At 45.9% G+C, this 24,789-nt stretch overlaps 2 protein-coding genes across 23 annotated transcripts in view; both read left to right on the forward strand.

The window, feature by feature from the left end:
* Positions 1-13,845, forward strand: part of esrrga (estrogen-related receptor gamma a) — a 103,298-nt gene extending 89,453 nt beyond the window's left edge. For 18 of the 19 annotated variants that reach the window (XM_041070139.2, XM_055507191.1, XM_041070133.2 and 15 more), the window contains 3 exons: positions 6,502-6,608; positions 6,694-6,856; positions 9,168-13,845. In XM_041070139.2, the coding sequence (XP_040926073.1) occupies positions 6,502-6,608; positions 6,694-6,856; positions 9,168-9,412 (515 nt within the window). In that variant the 3' untranslated portion in view covers positions 9,413-13,845. The remainder of the gene's footprint in view (positions 1-6,501; positions 6,609-6,693; positions 6,857-9,167) is intronic. The other variant, XM_055507190.1, reaches the window with a different exon arrangement.
* Positions 13,846-14,057: 212 nt separating this feature from the next.
* Positions 14,058-24,789, forward strand: part of ush2a (Usher syndrome 2A (autosomal recessive, mild)) — a 126,221-nt gene continuing 115,489 nt past the window's right edge. The window contains exons 1-3 of one of the 4 annotated variants that reach the window (XM_029145283.3): positions 14,058-14,377; positions 15,566-15,631; positions 24,163-24,716. In XM_029145283.3, coding sequence (XP_029001116.1) covers positions 24,318-24,716 — 399 coding nt within the window. In that variant the 5' untranslated portion in view covers positions 14,058-14,377; positions 15,566-15,631; positions 24,163-24,317. Of the gene's footprint in view, positions 14,378-15,115; positions 15,496-15,565; positions 15,632-23,072; positions 23,659-24,162; positions 24,717-24,789 lie in introns of those variants that run through there. The other 3 variants (XM_055507189.1, XM_041070128.2, XM_029145281.3) reach the window with 3 other exon arrangements.

Genomic DNA, 24,789 nt, shown 5'->3' on the forward strand with positions numbered 1-24,789 from the left:
TGGTAAATGAATCCCGGCTTGCGCAGCGCCCTCTCTATGGAAGAGGAGCACACCTTCATCATCCCATATGGACACAAGCTGCTGATTTCTATACATGCATCAGTGTGACAACAACTAATCACCAATAAAACGCGAGCCTCGACGGTTTGACAGCAGAACAGCCTGTTTGCTGGTACTTGAACTATGGATTTTGTTTTTCAGGGGAATACGTTATAGGCGCATATTGTTCTGAAAAAGTAATCCGCCAAAAGATCAATATGCTGTCACAAGCCGGTTAATTGAGCCACTGACAGAAGGAGCTCAGCGCTCCTTTCCACATATTCCTAGTTGGGAACTGTCAAACCACGCAGACGGTTCTCTTTTAATTAGGATGTGGCACGCAGGGCGGCGTTGCTTGTCACTGTGTGGATGCTGTTGATAGTAGGCCTGAGAGGCACTGGCTCAGTGTGCGGAGAGACACGAGAGGTGACTTTCCCTGAGGTGGGAATTTTGATGTACAGCCCAATCAGTGTGTTTCCTAATAAAGTCCAGCTGCCTTTTAACCATTGCTTACAGTGTTATTTCTGGCACGTGGTATTTAAATGACGTCCTCTTTGTTTTGTTCCCATTACGTTTGACGCGTCTTTGCATTTTTCGCGTTTAAATGTGTCTGTCAGCAGTGTTGGTATGAGTGCGTCAGACGGACACAGAGCGCTGCTGTGTATGAGCCTCTCGGTTGTATGCACACATGGACAATTCCCCCGACACACACACACACACACACACACACACACACACACACACACACACACACACACACACACACACACACACACACACACACACACACACACACACACACACAGAGCGGTCATTCCTGCCTGCATCAGCACTATAATGTTGCAGGAAAGCACGGGATGGAGGGACAGAGAAAAAATGATGGATCGATTAAAGACAAAGTAAGAGACGGTTCCATGAAAACACGCGTATTAGCTGTACGCAGTATTCATTTCACCATGAAGACCACTCGAGCAGCACACTTGACTCCGTACAGACTCAGGAAGACATGGGCCCAGTGCAGCTGGCGGCGATAATTAAAATGTAAATATTGATATTTTATTATTTGAAATGGCTCCACTGCAATGCTCTTAATGTCACTCCATCTGTCGTCTCCACGGAGACTTGGGGTTGCCCTCGACGACAGGCTGCCCCCGCCGCAGCAACAGCTAGAACTCTTCACATCCCTCCCTGCATTCGGGGTCTAATTACGTGTTAAATATTCGCACCCTCGACCACGGAGGCAGCCACAAGCCTCCTCGGCACCTCCGACTCCCTCCCTCCCCGTCTTTCACACTCCCAGTCACAAAGCTCTCATCTTCACCACAGCAATGGGAAGATTTTAAGTGTTAATCTTGCAGTTCTGCTGATGGTGTCTAATGTATGCAATTAACAGTCAGCCAGGGCTGAGGGTTTGGTAATTAGCTAGCTGTTCACACTGATTAGAGGCTACCGCAACCCTATGACTGCTCCGCGATCCCTGAGGCCGCGCAGAGGAAAGAGGGGGGCTGTGGCGGATGAGAGGGGAAGGGCGGAGGGGGGAGGGGGGGAGGAAGATGCAGTGTGGCAGGAGATGAAGGTGAATGTGGTGACCAGTGTTTGTGCGCTGGAGGAAAGGGACTGATCATTTTGTGTTATTGGCCATTGTTCGTGCTACATGCGGTGATGTTACTGTGTTACTGAGTTTAATTAAATGTTAGACGAGCAGTTCACAGAGCAGATTTTTCTTTGTGTGATGCTTTTGTGTGAGGAATTGAGAGCTTCAGATTCAAGTATGTTTCCTGTACTGCAGTCAAATGATCAGACCTCTCATCGTTTAATAGAAGATTGATTCACCTGGGTTGTTTCACCTGAGAGAAGCTGTTGGACTGGTTGCAGTTTGTTTCCACTAGCTTTCTGTTCCCTTCAGTCACTGTGTGTAATATGGAGTAGTGAGCAGTAGATCCATCCTGAGGTTCATTGTGGTGACTCCACCCCAGTCGAAACGTCATGGAGCACCTTTCACCTTTGGGGTGGTTTCAAGTTAAAGGCTGTTTAACTGTTGAATTCATGGCAGAGCTGCCGCGTTGGAGTAAGCCAGTGTGCACGCACACACACACACACACACACACACACACACACACACACACACACACACACACACACACACACACACACACACACACACACACACACACACACACACGTGTGAGATTGTTAACCTGCATAAATTAGTTAGTCAGTAAAACACTGGAATTTGCACCACATGAAACCAAAATCGTACTGTGCGTGTGCGTGCGTGCATGCGTGTGTGTGCGTGTGCGTGCATGTTTGTGCGCGGCTGTGCGTGCGTGTGCGTGCGTGCGTCTCTCTTTAAGCCTTTCTAAATTAGCTGGTTCTCTGGGTAGATTTGTTTCCATCTCGTTGCACATCTCTGTGTAATTGGGTCAGCTGGTGGACGCGTGCCTGTGTGTGTGCGCGCGCTTGTGGTGTGTGTTGTGTCAGCGCAGCCAAAGCCATCGCAGGGGGTCCGTGTTCATTTGGGCCGGCGTCTGGCCGTATGGTACCAAACAGTTGGAAATGCGCAGACACCCACACCAACACAAAAAGCATCACAAGGGACTACTTACGTCGCACAGCATGCAACAATGTGCACACTGACACAAACTTTAACACAAACATTCCAAAGGTGGCGGGAGCTGCGCGACAGTGTGTGTTCAGAGCAAGCGCACACACAAACACACACACAGTACTGTACTCATGCGGTGCAGCGATGTGCTGGGAACTGTTGGGAACTTCACGTGTCCTAATGCAATCTCTGTCTCAGTGGGCCAGTGGACTCAAATCTGTCTCCTGCAGAACACAATACGTGGACAAGCTGCACACGGCCGCCGCTGCAGGCGTGAGCCAGTGTAAACGCACTCGTGATGGCATCCACCGAGCGCTGCATTCACTGGGACCAGGCCACTGCCGGCCTCCGTGCTGCCGTTGTGCAGCTGCAGTGGCTGCGGCCGTTTGTGTCCGGCGTGGGCTCGGTTTGGCCTGGTTGTGTTACATCTCTGTGACAGGGTGTGAAGCGTCTTCTTACGACTTCAAGACTGATTACTCACAATAAGTGTGAATCTTTGCTGTCAGAGGTTTGCAGTGAAATGAGTCCTGAGGCTGTGATCTTACTGGAGACATTAGCTCCACCTGAACTGTGGAGTGAAGTCTTTTTTTTTGTAATGTTTTTATTTTGTTGAAACTGTTAAATCTACTGGACATTCATAGCAGTTTAGGATTGCACCCAGGTTCTGCCCACATACACACACAAAGCTGCTGCCTTTGATACATCAGTTATTGCAGATGTACACATGCACATAAAAATAGCCTCACAAGTGCCACAAACTACGCACACACACAAGTGCACAAGCTTCTCATAAGCATCACAATCGATTCTCACTGGTTTCCATTTGCCCTGTAACCACAAGAAAACAAATATAGGCCTGGTGGATATGCGTGTCTGTGTGTGTGTCTGAGTAGCAACTGGGGCGTGAGAGAGGGCTGCTGTTGAACGTGTGTGTGTCTGTGCCAGGCTGTTGTGCAGTCTCGGGTGTAAACGTGCAGTCAGGACTCATTTGGCAGACAAACAGGCTGCAGGGTGGCTGGGGAATCGACGTGTGTTTATGTGTGTGTGTTTGTTTTAAAGCGTGTATCTGATAGAGCAAAGGGAGAGCGAGAGAGAGAGAGAGAGAGAGAGAGAGAGAGAGAGAGAGAGAGAGAGACGAGGTTAAGTCTGCATGACTGCACTGTAGCCTCTTTCTGTCAGACCAATGTATGGCACACACACACACACACACACACACACACACACACACACACACACACACACACACACACACACACACACACACACACACACACACACACATGCAGCACCTATGGACACACAGCTGAGAGCAGGGCGTTGCTTTAGCAGACACACACGTGACCAAACAGATGTATTGGGTCGTTGCCGTGACCTAAAACGCCAACAGTAAAAACGAAATTAGAGTAAAAAACTCAGTGTAAATCCTCCTAATGTGACGTTGAGCAGCTTATTTTCATTGGCAGCAGAAACCCACAGCAGCTGGAGGCAGGTGGTCGTGGCCCATGAACCTCATCATAAAACCATTAATCGCATTAAGAGTCAGGTACCTAATGTAGGTTTGTAGTGTGTCTGTAAATACATGATCCGCATCTGGGGAATGGGCCGCAGAGGGCTGTGGTTCAGTCAGTTTACTGAGGTTCATACATGTGAACCAGAACCAGAACCAGTGGGGACTGGAAGCACAACCACAGTAGAGAGACAGTCATTTAAACAGCGTTTAGATCTGTTTGTAACATTTTGAGGCCACAGCGAAGACACACACACACACACACACACACACACACACACACACACACACACACACACACACACACACACACACACACACACTTCCACGTGTAGTACGACTCCTTATCAAGTATGGGCAGAAACGTAATTAGAGCCAAACAAGGAAGCTGCTCTTCTTAAGTAAAATAACAGGTATGGTGGAAAGGTCTCCTCCTTCCACTCACACCTTCTCCCCCATCACATTCCTCCTCGTGGTCTCTCTCTCCATCAATACCTTTCTCTCTCTCCATCATCAGCACTAAATTCTCATTGATGTTTCTTTTCTTCTGCTGTATCGATCGCTCCATGAGAAGGAGGGGAGGAAGGGAGGAAGAGAAGAAGGGGGAGATGGCGTTATCTGTTAATTAATTTGTCCTGAAGCCGGCCGCCTATTAATCAGACAGATAAGAAGCATTGGATGGCTGAACGGCACAGACAGGCTGGTGGTGAGGGGAGGAGGTGGAGGAGGTGGAGGGGCACACGCACACAAACACAGTAGTACACACATGCAGATGGGAACGTGTGCTCACACATGGAGCACAAACATGCTGATAAAACAACAATCCAGCACATTCACGTTTTGTTTAAATACACAATATAAGCAGGTTCACCAGAGCCTGCAGAACACACACACGCACACACACACACACACACACAGACTCACCACATCCTGATAAAAATCATTAATGTACCTGAATAAGAGAAGCTGCAATTTCAGCTCAATAAATTAATCATGGAGCTTTTAATTATTGGTGTTTTCTTTGTGTGCGCTTGTGCACACGTGTGCATATTTTACGTGTAATTAAATGTTTGTTGACAGCTGATGTGTGAAGACCGCTATTAACAAACAGCTGGTCCGAAATGTCCCACGTTAGATCGTGCGTCCACTTTTCTCTGTGGCCATTAGTTCTTTTTATTGTGTTGTCATTGAATCCCCACAACAAACACACAACCATCCAACCATCCACACACACTCAGGTGGAGGGTTGCTGCACCTGAGTGTGTGTGTGTGTGTGTGTGTGTGTGTGTGTGTGTGTGTGTGTGTGTGTGTGTGTGTGTGTGTGTGTGTGTGTGTGTGTGTGTGCGTGCGTGCGTGCGTGCGCGTGCGTGTGCGCGCGTGTGTGTGTGTGCGTGCGTGCGTGCGTGTGTGCGCGTGTGTGTGTGTGTGTGTGTGTGTGTGTGTGTGTGTGTGTGTGTGTGTGTGTGTGTGCGTGCGTGCGCGTGTGTGTGCGTGTGTGCGTGCGTGTGTGTGTGTACTCTACGGTATGAGTCTGTCTGCTGTACGTGGCCACATGTCAGTGTTTGCGTTTAAGACGTTAACAGTTGTAGATTGAATGAATTAGGGCACATTACAAACAACAATAGCCCGCAACCTGGATATAATGAGACGCCTGCCATTACCCATCAGCACGCTGTGAGATAAGAGCCCCTAACGCTCACACACACGCACAGCGTCACACACCCACGGCCTCCAGAGGAGGCGCCGGGCAGCAGATGCTGAGGCATCTTCCTCGTCGTGCGCCTGCTTCTCCTCCAGCGCACACGCACGGCCTGACAGGCGTGTTTGCCTCCACACACACACACACACACACACACACACACACACGCACACAGACAGGTGTGAACGGACAGGTGTGCGTGGAGAGGACAGCTGTGCAGAAAGGTGTGAGCGGGCAGGTGTTCCATTAAAGAGACAGACAGACAGACAGGGAGCCGGCGAGCAGGTGGAGCGGCCGGCGCCGGCCCGTACGGACGCGTCGGGCCGGGCTGGAGGAGGGCGAGGCCACGGGCAGAGGCAGACGCAGGCACGTGCAAAGACATGGGTTGACATTGTGGGGAAAGCTGGAGTTTGGCGGCCGTGGCAGCAATTAGAGTGTGTTTGAGTGGCGCGGCAGCGATGGCCACCATTGATCGGCGCAGGCTGTGTCAGGGGGAGATAAGGCCCGGCGTTCCCAGAGGACAGCCCTGGGCACGGGGGAGCGAGGAAGGGCCCGAGGCCAGAGCCGGACCCTCCCCACCAGCCTGAACAGCAGCTCTAAGACCCCTTTGTTGCTTCTCACTCTAACCGTGCTTGCGCTGACTCTTGGCAGGTTTCTCCACGCTGTCGTTGGCAGACCAGATGAGTCTACTGCAGAGCGCGTGGATGGAGATCCTGATCCTGCGCGTCGTCTACCGCTCGCTGTCCTTCGAGGACAAGGTGGGCCCCCGTGCTGCTCTGTTTGCTCCCTGTGCAGTCCACGCGTTCATGTGCCGCCCTCTCACCTCTGGTGTCCTGTCCTCAGCTGGTCTACGCAGAGGACTACATAATGGACGAGGACCAGTCGAAGCTGGCCGGGCTCCTGGACCTGAACAACGCCATCCTGCAGCTGGTCAAGAAATATAAGTCCATGAAGCTGGAGAAGGAGGAGTTCGTCACTCTGAAGGCCATCGCTTTGGCTAACTCAGGTTGGAAACTCTTCACTCTCCACACTTTGTGTTTGTGTGACATGGGGAGAACCCTGTGGGACGCCAGTAGAACCCTCACACTCATTTCACTGTTTCAAAACTCGACACACTTAACTGATATGTTTTTGTGTCTTACTTCACACAAACACACAGATGTCCAACCATGCATCCGTCTCCCACCCCCCAAAACAAAGTGGTGATCCCTTTTACAATTAGCATAGTCGTCTCTTCAGATGCCTGTTAAATAAGGTGAAATCATTAAAACCCAAAGTCTGTCGATACAGCCTCCTCTCTGATGTGTCCGACTGCATCGACAGCTGACTGACACACACACAGGCACACACGCACACACACATACACACGTGCCTCCTTCCTCCCATGACCCGTCTTTTGAACTTTGTCTTGGAAGCCGGCCAGCTCTTCAGTACTCTTTAATTACAAGGGGGGTGCTGTCAATACAATGTGTTTAAATGGGAGACTGCAGTGGGAGAGCTTTGATTGGGGAGGGAGGGGCTTTGTTCAGTCTCTGCCACCATCAAACACACACACAGCAACGCGTTCACACGCAGTTTCATCCCTGACACACCCACACATAAACAAACATGAATTTACTGTGATGAACGACAACGCTGGCCCTTATTCCACCCCCCACGCTGAAACCACATCCACCCGTGAAGGTGCGAGCACGGGGCAAAAAGCCGGACGCAGACAACACAGCAGCGATATCGAACACAGCTACAGAAGGACGCGCACGCGCCGTCATGCTGGCAATATTGACGCGCTGTTTTCCTGTGGGCTGTGTGTGACAATCAATCCGCTGGCTCGGAGCGTGCGTGTGCATACTGTGGGTGTACGATGGATGAAGATGAGGATGAGGATGGAGGCCATCACACGCCTCTTCCTGCCAGGCGGAGAAGAGCAGCGTGTTGACTTGCTCTGCGTTGGGTCCCGTGTTTCCGGTGCTTTCACCACCGGCTAAAACGACCCTCCTCTCCTGAGTTACTGCGATCTGCAGCTCACCTCCGCGCGTCTGCAGCAGGCAGCCATTCAGCTGATTGAAATCGAGCAGCTGACGCCCAAATAGGAACTTTGCATCGTTGGCCAGACTCCCTAACTGCTCCTCAGGACAACAGAATGCTAGCATTAGCATTTTGAAGGGCACTGACACTAATTAATTCGCAGGATGCTAATCATCTGCATTAATGAAGCCAAGCCTTAAGAAATGTTAGCAAACGTGCCCCACATGTAAAGAAAGCTCAACTAGCCATGGGAGACAGGAGGTGTGTGTGTGTTTAACAGTCCGATGCTCATTAACGTCTGCTGTTGTAGTTGTGAGTGTCTGCTGGGTCACCGAACACACCGGCCTCCACCAACACACAGTGCTAAGACTAGTAACTGGTGGTCGTATACAGGAAGAAAGGGCTGTTGTCATAGCAACAAACAAACACCAGTATAACAGTAAGTGTTCAACTAGGGTGAACTTCAATTGAACTCATTCGTCTAAACAATGTCTCCCTACCTCCACATCCTCCTCCACAAACATCAAACGGGGCGAAAAGCCAGACAAGTGGACGAAGCGCAGGAATAAGTCGCAGCAAACCAGCGGAGGCTGAGTTTCTATTGATCCCCCAGAATCTAGCCCACGATCTGTCCTGGTCTTGCATACTGATACGTGCATTAGACCCTATGGATCCTCCTCTGTGCATCTGAGCGCATATGTCTGTATAAATATGTTGCTGAGCGTTCCAAGCCTGTTTGTTTCTTTGCCACGTCACAAACTGGGCTCACCCATAAATCACAGGTTTTGCTGGGTCCCAGTGTGTACGCGTGGGGGCGGGGGGGAAATCTATCAATAGTTGTCTTGTGATTATTATTTAACATGCATGTAAGCATTGATCAGAGGCATTGATCGGCGGTTGGGAGCTAAAGGCCAGCTCACATTAAGACTTTGCCTCCCCAAGGGGCAATATGGAGCATTATTAGTGCGCGGCGTGCCACACACATTACAGATGTGAGCTGCCAACGCGGCTGTCCCTCCATCATTCTACAGTCTCTCCTCCCACTCGTCGCTTCGTCTATTCATCACGCAGATCCACGCGGAGGAAGGAGGAGCCCTGAGTGTAAAGGGTTTATCTTTACTCTATAGAACCATTACGCTTTTTACAAAAAACTGTGTAGGAAAAAAGGGAGTTTGTTGAATTTTCTTTTCACTTGACACCATTATGGTCAGTGTGTCTCTGCCTGACTTTTTAAAAAGTCAATTCAAACACTCAACATCGTGTTGTGCTGTGCTCTTCTCACCCTCCTCCAGACTCCATGCACATCGAGGACGTGGATGCAGTGCAGAAGCTCCAGGATGTGCTCCACGAGGCCCTGCAGGACTACGAGGCGTCCCAGCACCAGGAGGACCCCCGCCGGGCGGGCAAGCTGCTCATGACCCTCCCCCTGCTTCGCCAGACCTCCACCAAGGCCGTGCAGCACTTCTACAGCATCAAGCAGGACGGCAAAGTCCCAATGCACAAACTCTTCCTGGAGCTGCTGGAAGCCAAGGTGTGAGGACGCAAACGCTGGGGGGGCGGCCCCTCACCCGCCCGAACCTCCTGAGCTTCGGTTCAAACTCTAAGCAACAACTTTGAATGACCTCTCGCTCTTTTACTCGCACACACTTACTGTACACACATGCGCTCACAGAAACACGCCCCGAGATGAAACACACAACTCCAACCTCCTACCTGAACCCTGAACCTCCATCGTCTGTAATGAAAAGGGCGCTGAAAGACTGGCGTGAGACCTGTATGATGACGGAAGGGTCGCTTCTTTAAAGGTGTTAATAGTCATGACATTTACCACAGTGACTGTGGACACTGACGATGGCAACACAGTCACTTATGCATTTGAAGACACTAAAGAGGACGAAAACTCTTAAATGAGGACAAAGTGAAAAGGCTGACTTTAATTCTGAGACTCTCAAACTGCACTCGTTTCTCCGTTTTCTCTCCCTGTTTCCCCCCAACAGAGTTTTTTAAGTGTTTAAAAATGAAGAAAACAAGCGGGAAGAGAAAGAACGCTGAAGAAGTAACAATGACAAATGACATGTACAAATGTGGATGATGGACAGAAAGAGAAGAAGAGGAAATTCGCCCTGCCAAAGAATGGAGCTCCTCCATTCAGAGCATGCCAGCAGACCTTACTGTCATGACCGGCCTTCGGTCCTGGGCCTCAGGGAGTGCTGCTGATTTTAAGATTGTTGTGGTTCTAGTAAAAGTCAGCAGAGCTCCGCGTGTCAAGGCCCAGGATCGTAAACCACAGCTGTAACCACATTCTGGTTCTCCCTAAATTCAGTTCCTGGCCTCCCGTTCTTCAACCGCTGTTGGGTCCAGTAGCTCCGGCCTCACACACCTACAGTATCATTGTTTAAACGCTGGCGTGGCTGGAAACTGTTTCAAATGTTGGAACCGCACGGGGGATTCGTTGACAGACCACCAAACAGGGCGTTACTCCCCCGATGGCTCGCTGCTACGTGTGAGCTCTGGGTTCAGAGCCTCCGTGGGTAGATGTTCTGTCAAACGCTCCTCTCGTGTTTAGACATCTGTTTGAAACACTTTCGGCTGCTCAGTGGCTCCACACACCAGTCAGTAGAGATTTCAGTCTGTCAATGTGCCATTTAAAACACAGTTCGCTCATTACCCAAACTCCAAAAACTTCAAAGTGTCACTTCAGTGCTTCCTCTCCCTGCTCCGCTGCGTTCAGCGACGTCCAGCTCATCTCTTGCGTCAGTGCAGAGATGCTTTTGTGATTCATTCAGGGAGTGACGATGGAAAGGTGTGCTGACAACAAACTGACTGAAGAACAACTATTCTTGCTTTGTTTCCTTTATTTATATCTTGAATTAAGAATAATCTTAGCGATGATACCAATATTAGGGTTGTAAATAACTGTCATCCTGTATATGACCTATACCACAGCTTTGTTTTTGTTAATAATATTGTCTTTCTTTAATCTGAATCAATCAATGTTTTTCCTTTTTTCTATTGGCTTGACCACTTTCAGCAGTTATCATACATATATAAATATAACGAGTAATAATGTATTAACGGATCAGCGTTTATCTTAGGGAACTCTGATCAATAGTGTTTTAAAGGTGGGTTTGTGTGTTCACTACGGGCTAAGTCTGCAATATATTAACATTACGGCCAGTCTGGGGATTAGAGAGAGAGAGAGGACGAGCAAGAGGGTTTGTGGCGCCTCTTTCTCTCTGTGTAACTTGCCATAAGCTATTAGATAACGGTCGGTTTCCTTTCGTTAGTGACAGTCGGGCAGGAGCTAATACGCAGCGGGAACGTTAACCGAGCTACAATATCCAACATCAAGTTTGCAGTGAATAAATGTTTCTAATATTAGCACCTTTTTGCCAATGAAAACGTCTGCTTGCATTTGCTGTAACGTGTGGGAACCATTGGAATAATGATTGGTACTAAGGGAAATGGTGCTATATCTAAAACAAAGCATTAGAGTTTAGCAGCAGGAACACGCACGATTTACTGATCACAGCTTTAAGGTGGTGACAGCTGAAGGTTTTGTGATAGAATTCAACTTCTAAAGCCAAAATGTGTATCTACTGTAGATGAGGTAATCTAATATCAAATGGCGACTAGTTACAGCTGAGGGTGCTGCAGTTTAAGTGTAGTTGATCTAACATCACATGCTCAGTATTGAACATCAGTATTAAGTAAGGGGTATTTTCTCAGCCTTCTACATTGTATATTGTAAATTATACAGATTATAATTCTAACATAAGACATTTTATTGGAAACAAAATCCAAAAAAAAAAGAAAAAAAAGTAGTTCAACCTTGATGTGTGTTTCACGTTTGCTGTTTTTTCTATCCAGAAAAAATCCCATTTCCTTGAATTGTTTTCGTCCTGTTTCGGTTTGATCTTCTCCTCCTCGGTTGAGTCCTCTGAGGCGTTTTGCTGTGTACCTTTTCTTGTGGTGATTCCCGTTCTTGTGCCGTGTGCTTCTTCTTTAGACAACACAGATTAGAGTAGAGGCCATGTCGTCTGTCTGTGGGATCTGTCCAGCAGATTCCCTCACAACCAACCCGACCCGATTCAAGGCTCTTTTCTAGGCACCAGGATCAAATGACAGTATTCATCTTTACCAAACTATACATAATTAAATATTTAGTATCTAAATGAAGAAACACCTAACAAGTATTTAAAAGGGATCATTTGTGTAACTTTCCTGTAGAATAACAATATACTGTATATCTTTAGGTTTAAATGAAGATGTGAGAGGGACATTGGACTATTTCAGAACTGTAGGTGACTCTTTTTTTGATAAAGCCGCTGTACATACCCGCCTCCATGCAGCTCAGTCATCACCAAGCAAACAGAGAAAAAAAACAAGAATCTTTGATTTTTTTAATTTCCATTGTTTCCTGTTTTTCAGCTTTAAATCAAAAAGTGAAACGTGTGGGCTGCGAGGAAGAGTCAAAGAACAGACGTGTTTCTCTTCACATTGTGGGGATGCGTCTCTGCTTTTTAACTGAATAAACAATTTCCCGTTTTCAACTCAAAAATTTCAACGAACTTTGTTGGTATTAAACTCATTGTTCTTCTTGATACCAATGTATAGAGTCATGGTGCACAAATGCATGTTCTGCACACCTCCAAACGTGTCTAGGGTTCAAAACGAATCCTGAACATGAACACATCATGTTTTTAGAGAGAAAATATGCAGAAAATATATTTCATGTGTGCATTTAAATATTTGTAGACTTAAGACAAAATCTGATGACGAGGCTGACTTTCCTGTTTTGATTGTATCACTGTCTCATTGTCAGAAAACTGGTATCGATGAGAGAAGGTGCTCTTTTCCTGCCGTTGTCTCTACTGTTGATTTGTCAGTTGTCAAACCAGTCCTGTGCACTAAAGAACGGTTCAGTGTGATGAAGGGTCTCACACATCTCCCTGAGGTTTCAAAGAATAATGTGCAAGCTACATTTCAGATATTATAAAATACTGATGGAGGTATTTTAAATGACTTTGGTCCTACACAAACATGTAAAAAAGGAGAAACTCTACAAACCGACATCTGGAGGGGGATGTGTTTTAGACATATATGACTTGCTGCTCATCGCCAATATATTATTTAATGTACAGGATCAGTGTTTTGTTGGTTTTTCTTTAAAAGCAATATTTTGAAAACTGTACAAAGACGAGGCGAGACTTGCACTCGTTTGTGTCGGGTTCCAGATTCAAATGCTGATGAAAGCTTTTTAGCAGACTGGTGTTTTCTATGATGAGCAGTGGAAACACTGTTTGGGTTTTTGTTGAGGTACTGATAAAGAGAGTTTGACCTGGTTTTGCTTCGGGCGCTATGTTATCAGCCTCAACCTAAATCCATTAGCTGCAAATACTCTATGTAACACTAGCGGGAGCAGACGGACGAACTATTTAGCCATAGTGACACAGCAGGATTCCCCATCTTCAGCGGCTGCCCCTTAAAACTGCTAAGGCCAAACTGTGTCTGTCTACAGCTCTACAGTGTTTAAGCGTTTAGTTGTATTTAATCCCCACCTGTGCTGCAGCTCGCTCTGCAGCCTGAACTCGCAGATATGGAGAAAATATCTAATGGACAGCGATCGTTGACACATATGTAAGAGTCGTGGATGAGAGAAGACCCTGTAGTGTTATTGAAAACATGTCCGTAGATTTTAGATGTGCTTCACATCAGTAAAGGGAAAAAAACAATTACCTGTATATTTTTGTGATGTGTATCATACAAGTGTGCTCCAACAATTATGTCCATTTGTGTAAATGTATTTATTTCACATTGTATATATTGTTCAATGCAAAAAGAGAGACCTATGATTCTGTAACTTAATCTACTATGGGTTGAAACATTACATGTGTTACTCCAGACTATGCCTTTCAGGATTATTACAGTAGAGCAATATCAATTAAAACCAGGCTTCCAGTTTTGAAATCTGTCTTTTGTCTTCTTCTTCATACACTTTGTTGCTTTTTCGGGGTGGGGGTGCAATGCCGGTGATGCTATGGTTGAGTTTGATGCCTGTTAGGTGAGGAAGAAAAGTGTTCAAAGATTGATTCTGTAAACGTGTCAGAGTGAGACCTCCGCACTTGGACCTTGAAAAGTAGTTCGAGTGAGCGCCCCTACCGCTCTCGTTAAATAAGCACATCTTGGGCGTATTTTCCCGTTTGTAAGCTAGCTTCAGTAAGAATAAGAAACGGTAGCAGCTCGTGTTCTACAACGTGTAATGCGCGCGCTGCGAGGACAGTACACAGAGTGTCGGCTATGAAAGTAGCGCAAAGGAAGTTGTGCGAATAAACAAACATTTTTTTTAATTAGAAAGTTAATGTTAGCCATAATGCTCTCTGGCTGGATTTATGCTTTGTTGACCTGGAGGACGTTGCTTTAACCGTTGACGATCTGACTGTCACTCAGTAGCAGTGTTGCCGGACAACTTTAAAATTGACAGAGGGGAGGGGCCAAACAGGTATCAGTGAAAACTGCTTCTGGTGATGTGCGCGTCAATCAAAACCTGACGAACAGCAGTGTCAAAACTATCGTATATTGGCTCTACGATATTGAAGATCGTACAGATCCCGAAACTATCGTATAAATACGATAATTATCGTTTGTGTAACAACGCTCCTCAGTAGCGTCTATAGGATCCGGATCCAGGTGGACGGACAGAACCATACAGTACATAGGAGGAGGGGTGTTTTTGACCAGAGATGCAGAAATAAGACGTAGTTTAGTCTTATTTGCAATTCTCTAATAAATAAATTCTTGACATCTCATATATTACTGAAAATAATGTTATTATTAATAAAGCTAGTCTTTGTGGACCCCCTTTTCAGATTTGGGGGGATGAACCATTAAAAATAAGTATTAGTGATGTTCTCTGTAAAACACTTAGTATGTATTAATAGTAAAACAAATGGAAGCATGGGAGGAAACTAGGACCTAGTCTGTGTCCTGGAGCCTTTTTATAAGTTGTAGGATCACACCATTAACAATACCAAACCCTTTGGGCCCTTTAGCCAAACAAAGGAAATGGTACGATCACACAGCAAAGTGTATGTGAACAGTTTTAACTAAGGTTTCATTTAATTTAAATATATAAATACACAAGTACAACAAAAGAGTCTGTCGTTGAGGAAAAAGTCCAATCCAAGCTTCAACATGCTACACTTCCAGGATGCTAGCTGTTCATCTTTTCGGAAGATAGCAAGTCTTCAGCTAATGACGCAGCTGCGCTTTGCGTTTGGCGGTTATTAGCAAACGTTCGCGTATGCAGAACTCAGCTGGTGGCGGGATGCAAGTGAAACAAGCTAAGTGTTAGCAAATTAGCATGCTACTTTAGCTTTAGTTTTATGACGCCGCTGGCGCGTGTGTGTACAGTATGCGTGTAGACTGGGTTTGTGTTGTTGTTGTTTTACTGTACAGTGGTGGAAGCGTTCTTGTAAAAAATAGCCTGAGTTCTGCTTTGCGCTGAGTTTTTGAGATTTACGATGCCGTAGGAACCGGTGCGTTTCACAGAATATGGAAACCTGCTATTAGCAACAAGCGACTCCTTTGGTGCATGTTGCATTTTAGGAATAATAATAAGTAAGACAGCCAGAATCAACGAAACATTTTGAATCAGCTGTTCTTCTCACATGTTGTGTTTGTGTTTCAGCTTTAGACTGAGACGACAAAGCACAATGAATGAAGGTGGAGGGAAGAGGAGGAACAGCTTGCTCCGGTGGGTGGTTAACTACTGTCCAGCGCCAAGGGCAAAAAACACACACAAAGCGAAGTAAGACAGGACGAGAAGCTGTTCTATGAACTCACACCGATATGCGCAGACAATAAATCAGGAGCCCGTGTGTTGTTATGTCTTTACAGTGTTTCTGTTTGCGTTCGCTCCGTCTCCTCAGCCTTTGCACGCCCCTGTTCCTCACCCTCACTTTCTCTCTCTCTCTCTCTCTCTCCCTCTCTCTCTCTCTCCCTCCCTAATAGCCAGCAGCAGTAAATGGGATGCAGGGGCCAGATATTTAATGTAGCAGAGAGCCGTGAAGCGTTTTAAGAAGGCTTTTTCTAACAGGGGGAGCCCTGACCTGCAGGCAAATATTTTTCAAGCCGATGACATAAGAAGATATTAGCGGAAAGAGAACAAGACTTTTATTCCTTTTTTCCATCCGTGTCTCTCCCTCTCCCTCTCCCCCGTCTGTTTGGGTTACTGCCTGGTCACCCATCCACTGCACATACGTTTTATTTTACTTGGTTGCCTTTTGGAGTTCATTTATTTTATTTTATCTTTGATTCATTATTATGATACGATAAAAGCTACTTGAGCATTTCAGCTGCTGAGGGGCTCTTATCGTTAACCTTGTGGAACGCGTGTTAGAGTAGGCTCCACACGCTGCATTGCTAATGGCCAACTTAACTCCTGTGTTCTCCTCCTCCACCTTCGTCTACATCTCTCCTTCCATCTCCCTGAGCGTGGTCAGTGCCCATATCTCCCTTCGGTCATCTGCCACGGCCTCCTACTAAGTTCTAAGCTTTTGTAAATAATCACATTTCCCATACTGTATTTTCATTGTATGTACAGGAATGAATTGATCTGTTTTATAGGCTCATGAATGCCACCTTCTGTGCAGTACTTAAAGTCAGGCCAGAGCCTCTTTTCGTTGTTGATAATGTGAGGGGCAGGATTCAGTGGTTTTCAGTCCCCATTGGCAGTTCATCCATGACAGACATTACATTAATTCTTGGTCTCACTGGGTTAATTTTTCAGCCCATTTGCCTGTATTTACATGCATCGTTTCACTGTTATAACCTGTTATAAACAGTTTGACTGACATTTCCATCCCATGAAATACAAAGGCAGCGGATTCAAATGACCAGGACGTACAATACGTCGTTTCACTGATTACCAGCAACAGTGCTTACACCGATATGGCGATGATGAGATAAAGCACTGAAGCTTTGGTATAATTCATATGCATTTCTATATTGTTTGATTCAACGGCAAATGTTTGAGGTTTCATTGGAGCTAAATGAACTGTACTTTTACAATGGCATCAGTGGTTAGTGTTACCTTTTAAAAATAAAAAATATAATAATAAATGTACTTTCCATGATATTGATAAATATACCAATATTCTTAGACTTACACTTTTGTAATTTTGAATAATTTTTAATAATAGAATAACTCCTGGGCACTGACAGGTGAAGATCTCTCTTCCGCATGGCTCCTGTTAGCGAGTGGGTTGGAAAACGTTTTTTCCTATAGAGTTAACTGAAAAATATTTTTGGCATGGGACTATTTGTTGAGAATTATCTGTTTGGTATCATTCAATTCGAACCTGTCCAAAAATGACAGGAAGGAACGTTGGGTTTTTCTTCAGTAAATATTATCAGTTAACACAGCTTCACTAACCAACTTCATACTGGAGTCAGATTTAATTTCAGAGGGCTACTATTGGGTTTGAGAGAAGCTCTGGATGTGATTTTCTTCTAATACAGCGCCAAACGGGGTCGGTCTCTAAGGGTGGCCATATCTGTTTTAGGCGCTGTGACCTGTAAAGTGCTAATGTGTGGCAGCTTCACACCGATGCTGTTTCAAAAGCCTGGTTTGAGCATATTTACCTTTGTGTGTCTCCTTATGTCAGACCTTTTTATTAAATGTACTTCATCCATGTGTGTTGGTGGATATTCGGTGTGTTTTTATATTTGCACAATCTTGCGGGGACCACATAAGGTCACATGTAAACTAATTTCGTGTGTGTGTGTGTGTGTGTGTGTGTGTGTGTGTGTGTGTGTGTGTGTGTGTGTGTGTGTGTGTGTGTGTGTGTGTGTGTGTGTGTGTGTGTGTGTGTGTGTGTGTGTGTGTGTGTGTGTGTGCGCGCGTGTGTGTGTGTGTGCGCGTGTGTGTGTGTGTGCGCGTGTGTGTGTGTGCGCGCATTGCCTGCATTCGCTCATATCACTGGTCAGGTTCCCATGGGTTTCACAGACCTAGTGACATGGGCTCATGGTGGTAATGGCCTTTCACAGTGTCTAGCTCCCCTGGCGCGCACACAGATAATGGGACTAACGGAAAAAGAGCAACATTGTGCATATGCGTTTAACACACACACAAACTGTTTTCTGTGTCATATATAATACATGGAGTTGTTTCTTACATGTCTCTCTCTCTCCTCGTTCCTTCCTCCCCCTGCTCTCCATTAACCCTGTCCAGATCGAATCGCATATGGCCTACTTAGCTTACATGCTAAGTGGTTGAGCGCTCTGCTTGTTATTTATGGCCACTCATTAGTGCAAACAATGACTTGGTTGTTCTGTGTCCCTCCAACTCCGCTTTTGCTCTTTTTGCATTTTGGTCATTTCTTGATCTTTCATTTGTAGCAGATTTTTAAATATTATTCACTATCACTATGAATCACCATATTTCACCTCCCTCCCATCCATCTTTCACCTCCTGCCTTTCATTTCCCTAACATCCCTCTCTCCTGTGTCATTCCATTCTCCCTCCCTCTTCCCATTCTGTCCCCATCTTTCTGTCTCACAGGGTGCAAAGTGGCTTAGGTGTCTGTGCACATCCGAGCTGCATGTGTGAGCTATAAGAGGGTCAGCTGTCTGTTTGCACTTTTAACGTCCTAACTCTATATGATGGGCCATTTATTCTTACTGTCTCCTCTTTCCCCCCCTCTCTACCACTCTTCCATCCCCTCTCTGTGTCTATTGCTCTCTATCTCTCTCTTAGGACAGTAAATGTTTTAACTCTCCATTCTATGGGTCATTCATTAAGTTAGTGTACTTTAATAAATAGTCTGATGTGTCACTGGCCAGTGAATTAGTAGCACTTTAAATCCCCCACAAGTGCCCAATAGAAAACTGGAAGCTTTGATATGGAGCACTCGCTCTTTCCCAGAAATTACAGCTTAGCGTATCTGATATGTGTTAATAACATTTAAAACACAAAAAACTGGTCCTCAGACTGGTCCTGGTAAAAAGGGAGATGCAGAAAACGAACGTGTTGCTTGTTCTATAAATGCTACACTCCTTAAGCGATGGCAGAAAAGGGAAGATTGTGCCCATTGTAATTTGAGAATTGTTATTACAACAGGATCCAGCAAGAGCAATACTTCCTCCATATGTTCCTATAGCTTATGATCCTAGAAGGACCTTCTACAAGCACTGCTTCACTGTGCATCTTAATCCCTGCAACACACTGAGACAGAAGCTTCTGTGCTCCAAGGAAAAAGCAGACATGTTCAGCGAGAAATGCACAAGCTTGAAACAACGCGGTTGCTTCTTAAGCGACCTAGCGACGTGCACAGCACCGAAGACGGAGGTCCTGGAGGGCAGAACTAGACAATCCCGTTGCATCTGAATGCTGAGAGGCTTTCTTTAAGGACAGGGATGCACACATTCTGGCCAGAGGAGGGAAGTGGAACAGCTGCTGTAGCCATACAACACACATTCCCCACTCTTCAGCCAGAAGATGCTTGGCGGTGTGGTGAAAGAAAGTGGTAGCAGCTTTTTTGAAAATCAAAATAGGGTCATCTGATGGTCATCCGATGAAACAAAAGTGTTATTGTGTTTGTTCTATGTATTGAGGTTAAACTAAATCTCACCAGTCTTCTGTTTTTGAATTTCATCTTCAGTTTAAAACTAAACAAAATGAATGATCTCTGCTGTTCCCTTGCTTTTCAGAGTCAACGCAGCTGAAGGTAAAGACGCCACCTTTGGCAGAAAGTGTATTTTAAAATTAGTTTTGCTGTGCTTTTAGTGGCTGGTATTTTATTTGACACTTCACCGGCCAATTATGCGCAGCATTTAAGGAAAAATAAACAAATGGTGTGCATTTAGTAGCTTTATTCCCACGAGTGAGTCTAAGATGATAGCTGCCCCAAGCTAATAAAAAAGCCTTGACAGGGGAAAGGTGATTGGCATAGACAAAGTGTGTGTGTGTGAGCGAGACTGGATGATTATGTGCATGTGCATTGTCAAGAGAGGCAGGAGGTTAATTCAATCCTATAGAAACACAGCATGGAGGGGATTGGACAGCACAGCCCTGAGGGTGTCACTGGCCTCAACCCCAATAGGGGGCAGAAAGTGTCTCTGTCTCTCACACACACACTCAATATGGATGCTGTGACTTGAGGGTATAAAATCTGAAAAGCCAAATTGTTTTTATATCTAGTTTCTGGTGCATTTCATTTGGAGCCAAGCAGGATAAATGATGAACATGGATTAAAATGTATATCTTTTTATAGAAAATGCTGCATAAAACAAGGACAAGAAGGGAGAGGGCATTTAAGAGAGGAGCACTGATGGAGGACAGTGAGGGAGATTGAGGACGTGGGGAGGGGAGAGGGAGATTGAATGAACGGAGGGAAGAATGACTGGTGCCTGTGGAGACTGGGATGTGAGGTGCACGGGTGGAGGACAGAAGTGACTGAAATAGAAAGTATAGACAGCCGACGACGCACGGGGCAGCGGTAGCCTAAATAAATCTGCATAGCTCACAGCGAAGTATTCATACGCTGAGAAATGTGTGGAATGGTGACTAAAGGAAAAGGTTGTGGTACCGGCATCTTACGATGACTGTGAAATAGCAAATCTAGTTTCACCTTTCAGCAGCAGTGTTGGTCGCTTTCAATCGTTGCCTTTTTACTCTATTGTTTTGTAAATGGGAACATAAGGTCTATTAAAAAATGAAATCAGTGGCAGCTAAATGATAAGCTGCAGTCAGGTCTTTGCCTTTTACTTAGAAATTCAAAATTGCTCTTATTGCTCTTGAGTGTGTGCGTGCGTGTGTAATATGGACAACCTTATTCTGTATTTTGCTAAAAACACACAGCTCCACCTTCAATTTATTCCACTCTTCCTAATCAGCAGCGAGGCCGTGGATGTCTGCATACATATTCATGCTCCTCCGGAGACTTACAGAGACGATACATTTACCATATTACCCTTAATGTTATTAGACCAGCAAACACAATTTAGACAAATATAAGTCATACATAAGTAATTTAGAAAATGAGACGTTATTAATTGTGTGATCGTCATCCAGTTTTAATCCCGTTTGTGTGATAGCGTTTCAATCTCTGGAATTGAAGGCGCCCGGCTGAATAAATTAGTACAATCAATGCATGACTAGATTCTTTGTCATGTGGACACACTGTGCAAATCTATGCAAATGCCTTATAAGTAGTGGATAAGAGAAACTCTAGCAGCTAACAGCCCTTGATGATCACACTGTGTGTGTGACACAGCAGCGTGATGTCACTTTCACCCTCCAAGAACAGAAACATATGATCATACATACAACAAGAGAAGGGTCCCATCTGTGTGGTTGTAAGGAAGAGCTGGACAAGAGCCGGGACCTTTTTAGACAGCGCCATGAGACGTGAACTGAGGCATTCAAGGTCCTGTTTTGAAGAAGATTCAGAGAGCCATGTGTGCAACGGCACCTTGGGCTAATTTCCCTCATGATGAACATGCTTCCAGCTCAAAGTCTGAGGGAAAGATCATCCAACATCAGCAGCAACAAGCACTTGTACACACACGTAACAATATTATCCTGCCATCACTGATGTCTGTTTATTTTTTTATGTGGACACTGACATTGGTTTCATTTAAGACAATTGTTTCCTTGATATCAATACTTTCCTCCACTTTCCCACCCTTCCCTTTGTTCATTCTGTGTTCCTTCTGCTCCACCACCACCACCTTCTCATCCTTCCCCTCTTATTTCCTTTCCTCCCTACCTCTATCCTAGCCCCTAGCCTCCTCTCCTCCCCTCCCTTTGCTCCTCTCTGCCTGGTATTGATTAGAAGGCGAACCTCTAATCTCCTTAAGGTCATTAGGAACACTTAATTAAAACCTAGTTAGAATGCCTTTGTTCAACCAAAGCAAATTGCAGCTGTTCAAACGCGATTACTATGATAACATGAAAATTTGTCAGCAGGGAAAAATATAAGGTTTTTTTTGGCAGGGGGTAGAAGTGTTTACACAATTTAAAGTGCAGAGCGCTTGAACAAACACTGTCAAAACAACATAGTGCTTTGACTTCTTCAGTGTGCGTTGATTGGCTTGTTTAGATTATGCTGGTGAATGTTCAGCTTCATGAACCTGGAGGATTTAGTAACTTGTTTAGGTGAAAAAGTCAAAAGTATCTGGTTTTAATACAATAACTATGTATGCACTGTAAGTATGATGCAGATAAATTTGGACGTCACACAGAATTGACTCAATGATCACGGGTGCAGAGGACGTTCACCGCAGCTATACGAGGCCTCGCTTATGAATTTTACATGCAGGGCTTCATCACAGATGCACAACACACTTATTGGCCTCAATTGATTGTTAATTGTTTCCAAGGCCCAATTAATAGCACACATCCCTGGTGGCTGCCATTAATTTGCTGACGCAGAACGACACAGCGACACCGCTACCAACTCCCACTCTGGTGTCTTTGCTAAGCAAAGGGTTTCATTTTAAATATTAAAAGGCATCTTCCTACATTTCAGATCATTTGTTTATTTTAAGTTGTTTACAAACTACAGGGAACAGAAAACTGGTTTAAATTTTAATGCACCTTCGTTTTGATTATTAAATTACTGTTAGTCACTAAAGTGCAGAGATGTTCAGGGTGTGTAGTTGTCAATATTTCATTGCCTTTTATGAACACTTTTGTACTTGGATGGTTTGTTTTGCTAGATAAAGGTTCTGTGTCATGAAGCCTCATTGTTCAAAAAATGAAAAAACTTACAGTACAGGCCTTATTCAGTGTATTTATTTAATATTTGGTAAACCAATTATTGAAGCATAAGTTTTTTAATTTGTGTTACAGTATTTTTCATAAAGTGGACGAACAGGCTTTGAGTTGAACAAAGGCTTTAATAGTAAAACAGAATTTATTATTCAACCTAAAACGTCTTACACTAATTTTTTAATGCTTATTTTTAATGTGGCCAAACATTAGAAAAAACCTCGATACAAACAGTACAGTACAGTAAACAGCCATCTCCTCTCTAACAGTTTCAACTGTTATCATAACTTCCTTTGTAAATGTAGAATTACAACGTTGAGCTGTATCTTGAAGTGACCACTGTTTCTTCCTCCTCCCCGTTTTCATCTTTGAACTGTGACGTGTGTCTGTGTGTTATGATCTACACTGGGTTCCTGCCAACACTGTCTGGCCGGAGCGGATCGCCGTTGCCTAGCGACGGAGGTAGCGTCGCTCCTGCTGTAAGAGCCACTTGTTGCAGTCCAGACGCATCCCACGCCGGTGGGGGGTTGAGCGTCGGTACCGGGCTGGGCTCGTTGTCGCCGTCGCATATTCATGCCGTGCCGTCACCGCCAGTCTGCGGACACGTCGCCCCGTTTGCCGCCACGCCGCCCGCGCACCCGTTACTCCGTCCTCGGCCGTGTAACGTTACGTCACCGTTACTTGAAGTGGCCGCTACCCCTCCGCCCGCAGCGCTGCTGGCCAGATGGCGGCTGGCGCTAATCCCCTTAGCTCTGCGCGCCGCGTGCTCTGAACGAGCGACGCGAGGAGAGAGAGAGAGACACTCTGCCAAGTTTCCGCGTGGACGTGGGGACTGGAATAAGTCGGTCTCGGTTCGGGAAGGACTATTTCTCGTGCCGGGGCCGTGCGGCATGACGGGCAGGTGTGCGGAGAAGCGCAGGTGCGGAGCCGCTTCGTCCGACTGATGCCGGAGCAACAAGTTGGACGTTTGTTGACGCTGCACTTGTGATGGGGACGGAGCCCTGCAGGTAAACTACCGGGGCCCACTTTATAATGTAGCATCTTACAATATGTGCATAGATTTGCACATTATTAGATACACTGGGAGCTTTTCCTCCTGCCATGACGGACTTTGTGCGTAAAGTGGTCCGGGTAATTTAACACCAGACATGACTGCTCTGCCGGCTCTGTCTCTTTTTTTATTTGTGTGAAATTGAAGCTGGGAGATATTGTAATGAAGAGAGCTTTGGCCTAAGCCTCAATTTCCAACACAACTTATGGGCAGTTGGATAAAAACCCAGAGGCCAGGTGCCTCCAGGAGAAAGGCCATGTTTAATTCAATGGAAAATGAAGAAAAGGGGTGAAGGCAATGTAGCAGTATCAGCTGAGCGGTGCCTCCATCAAGCTGTACATGATAGCGTGGGCTTTGGCCAGGGAATAGCCTGCATGGCATTTCACTCTCCTCAGATTTGTCTCCGGTTGGATTTTGGTGTGACCACGTCTCCCTTTCCTTCTCCCGTTTCCCTCTCTAGATCGTGAAATCCTACCTATCATGCGAAGGCTTTGGTGGTGGTTCGTGTGCGGGGGGTGTTTGCGCGAGGGACACGCGGTGTAACAGAGAACTAAAGCTCCGTAGCCTCACCCCAGGGGCACCGGCCTGTGAAAATGCCCGTGTAACCCTGGAACCATGGCAGTCATCACTTATTCAGGCTTTCGGGAGAAAGCCCACGTTCTAGAAGGTCCTTCTTCCTCCGGGAAGGTTCCAGAACCCCCGTTGGAGAGGACCATGCTGGACCACTACGGGAATCCGATTCCACAGTCTTGTGGGGTCAAAGGCCAAACGTGGACGAAAGAGGACCAGAACTCGAATGCAGGGGGACGATTGCGAAGGAAGATACAAAAAAACAGGACAAAGAAAGAGACTCGAGCAAAAGTGGAATGGAGGAACAGCAAAAAGGGACGAGGACAAAGGAGTCGGTTGCCAATGTTACCGTGTTGTGCCACTGGAGAGATGAGCGGGCACTGGAGCTGCCTGTGGATAGCTCTCCTGCTCCTGAGCACGTCTGTGAACCCGGCATCATCACAGGTAAGAGTGGCTTTGAGAGCCTCTCACGTCTGAGTCACAATCGCTGGAGGACTGATTGTTAGCAGACGGTGGT

This window comes from Betta splendens, chromosome 3 (genome assembly GCF_900634795.4).
Source record: "Betta splendens chromosome 3, fBetSpl5.4, whole genome shotgun sequence".
In the NCBI taxonomy this organism is placed as follows: Eukaryota; Metazoa; Chordata; class Actinopteri; order Anabantiformes; family Osphronemidae; genus Betta; species Betta splendens.